The sequence below is a fragment of the Juglans microcarpa x Juglans regia genome, chromosome 1D (genome assembly GCF_004785595.1).
Source record: "Juglans microcarpa x Juglans regia isolate MS1-56 chromosome 1D, Jm3101_v1.0, whole genome shotgun sequence".
In the NCBI taxonomy this organism is placed as follows: Eukaryota; Viridiplantae; Streptophyta; class Magnoliopsida; order Fagales; family Juglandaceae; genus Juglans; species Juglans microcarpa x Juglans regia.
The window spans coordinates 31,379,080-31,382,226 of NC_054594.1; the positions used below are offsets into that span (position 1 = coordinate 31,379,080).

At 36.9% G+C, this 3,147-nt stretch overlaps 1 protein-coding gene across 1 annotated transcript; it reads right to left on the reverse strand.

Annotated features, from left to right (window-relative positions):
- Nucleotides 1-741: 741 nt before the first annotated feature.
- Nucleotides 742-2,765, reverse strand: LOC121249197 (pre-mRNA-splicing factor cwf23). Its single transcript, XM_041147924.1, has 4 exons — nucleotides 2,413-2,765; nucleotides 2,264-2,315; nucleotides 2,104-2,171; nucleotides 742-1,544 (listed from the first exon to the last, which is right to left on the reverse strand). The coding sequence occupies exons 1-4, from the start codon at nucleotides 2,557-2,559 to the stop codon at nucleotides 1,017-1,019; spliced, it is 795 nt and encodes a 264-aa protein (XP_041003858.1). The 5' UTR covers nucleotides 2,560-2,765; the 3' UTR covers nucleotides 742-1,016.
- Between the last annotated feature and the right edge of the window lie 382 nt (nucleotides 2,766-3,147).

Consider the following 3,147-nt stretch of genomic DNA (forward strand, 5'->3'; position numbering starts at 1 on the left):
TTCACCATTGAAATTTGTGAAGCTCCTCCAATAATGTAGATCAAAAGTTAGCTTAAACTAGTCAAAGACTAACTTTGAGTGGGGGAAAATTGGATGCTGGAATGTTTGTAGGGTCTAGTTGATATATGTATCAAGAGTGCATGAGAACTACTTGAGATAAAATTTTGGAAAAGAAGTCATATATGAGGTATTTTATGAGGGGTTCAATGGTTGTTTGATTTTCCTTGATCTTTTTTTTGTTTTTTTTTTTTTTTTTTTTTTTTTTTTTTTTTTTTTTTTTTTATACATGGGGAGGGGGATTCGATCTTTAGTTCTTTTAGTGAGAAACCAAGATGTTGCCAATTGATCCAAAGGATCTTGGCTCCTCGATCTTATTAGTTCATATTGTGTGTTTGATAACTTGTACAGGTCTTATTGGACTTTGTTTCCTTGGCAGATCTGTTCATTTTTCTGAAGATTAGAAATGCTGAAACTACTATATGTTGGGAATATCACTTCCTTGAAAAAGAAAATTCAGATATTGGTTCTCCATGTAATAAGCTGCACTTTCTAAATTCTAAACCCATCATACAACTGCCTTGACTACTTGTTTGTCATGCATGCAGATTGCAAGTGGAGGTTCTGTTGGCATTCTCCACACAGTATAATCAGGGCTAAAAAAGTGAATTTTTGTATTGAGATTTTTTCCTGTCATATCATCAGGTTTTAATGATGAAAAGAACCGCTGATGACAACATAAAACGCAGCAAAAATACCTGTACATTGGCATAAGCAGAAGTGTTTGGGTCAAAAAATTGTAGGAAATCCTAATCCTTGTGTTTATTATCCCTTTGATATTGAAAAAGTGTTGGATCCTGATGTTCAATTATGTCCTAAAATATTTACATCAAATGTTTTTCAGACAAAATTTTGGCACTATGAAAATTCAGAACAGAAAACTAAAAGATCTCCTAGAGACAACAAGTCCATCACATTGTCTTTTGTCAATGCAGCGCATTACACCTGTTAGGCTAAGATCAGGAACGCGCACAAGCAGATTTGCTTCTAAGCATTGCTCTTTCCGACCTTACTTCAAAAATTGGAGTGTCATACCCCCTGCTTCTTCCCCCTTCATAATTCACACGACTCCATGTCTGTAAGTACCAATAGTTCCCTGGTTGCCTGCAAATTCGGGTCCTAAGATGAGGGTATCCTTGGACATTGTGGTCCGATGGATTGAATATTGGAGATTCTTTCTGGGTCCTTTTGTTGCTTGGGAATAAAGATTCGGATGGAGTGAAGAGTGGGGATTCTTTCCTTGATGTTGCGTTAGCTCTCACACAGTTCTCTATTACCTTGGCCTCCTCTTTGAATCTTTCTCTGATGTCTTTCAGACCGTGAGACCTTGATTGGCTTGTAAGATTCCAAACATTTTCTGAGCCATTGCAGTTTCTACGACTGCTGCAGATCGAATATGGATTTGTCTTGCACTCAAAGCAAAAGTTTTTCCATCTCTCCAAGTCGAATGCTCTTCTCTTTGCACCATCACAGAGACATGTATATGCCTGCAGATAAGTGAAGATTCTAAAAAGAAAATAATAATATTATATTAATCGCGTAATTCAAAACTCATGTTTATATTATACCAATCACTCAATTTGTTTGGGTCATTCGATGCAGGATTCTATACCATGTTGAAACTTCAACAGAAAATAATTACTGAAGAGAGAGGAAAAATAAACTTACGTTGACTTTGGTGTGCGGAACAGTGAAAAAACTGACAAAATGAATGCCACGCAAATGAATGCACTCTACTCATCCACATGCAAAAAACTAAATACCAATCCTTCCATGGCCCAGGATCCAGGACTCATTCATTCATTCATGTTGCATGAGTTTACCATCTTGAACCAGACTAGCAATGATTCTCGAAATGCAGTCAACTTCCCTTGTGTGATTGGGCAGCTTTATCGATGTTGGAGACTGGAGAGGGCTAAATGCTAATGATTGTTTCTGGGTCTAGTGCTAACACTGTATCCTATGTTCTAAATATTTGGTTTTCTATTTCAATCTTCAGCATGTAAATTTTCTCAAGATTGACGAAATGGAAAGAATCAATCTAACCTCTGAGACAAGCTTGAAAGCAATTTCAGCCTTGGGATGCTTGTTCTTATCTGGATGAAGTTGCAAAGCTGCGCAACAAACGATTGATTGTCACGAAAACAAGAAAATGAAAATGCGTATTGGAAAATGAAAGAAAAGCGCGTCCATGAACGGAACCCACCAAGCTTATGGTATCGCTTGCGAATAACGTCTGTCTTTTCATTTTCTTCCACCTATAGAATCCATTAACAAACAAATTAGATCAAATGCAAAAGCTCTGTGACAAGACTGCTTGAAAAACTTGAGATCATGAGCACCCCATAAACCTACTCCAAGAACGCGATACCAGTCGATCAAATGCGATTTAAACGGGCTGCGACCATGTCTATGAGTGCAAGAAACTGGACGAGTTGAAATAGAGCAAATTTCTGTGACTAAATGGGATTTAAGATCGGATTCTTTACCCACTCTACCCATTTCAAAGAGAAGAGAGTAAAACTCTGGAAGACGAGGGAGGAGGAGGAAATGTGAAATGGGTTGTAAAGATTAATGGCTTTTCTTTGTGTGCATCTCCTTTGGTCTTAAGAAAGAAAGAGGGTAGTGATTGATTGATTACGAGGTGGAGCGGTTAAGAAAAAAGAGCAAGGTTTCCGGAAGAGATTTTTGAAAGTGGATCAGTTGGTGGGAAGAAAGAAGCGGAGTTCAGAGAGTTTAACGTTAATTATGCCACGTGGCATCACCCAAGAAGGAATAGGGCCAGCCATTTGGTTTAACCACAATGCTTTGAATTACAGATCCCTTATATTAATCTCAATCATTTTTATGGGTGGGCATTAACCGGATAAATGTCATACATGCAATCCTACCTATGTATTATTTTTGAAAAAAATGGGATTCATAAAAAAAAAAAAAAAAAAAAAAATCATATCATCTGAGAGAGATATCTCAACATACAAACTGAACCTAAATCTCATTTGTTATGTTTGCTGGCAATAAATTATGATGGATGACTACTTAACTAAGAAGAAAAACAATTATTTACTAATACGTTATCAATACAACAAA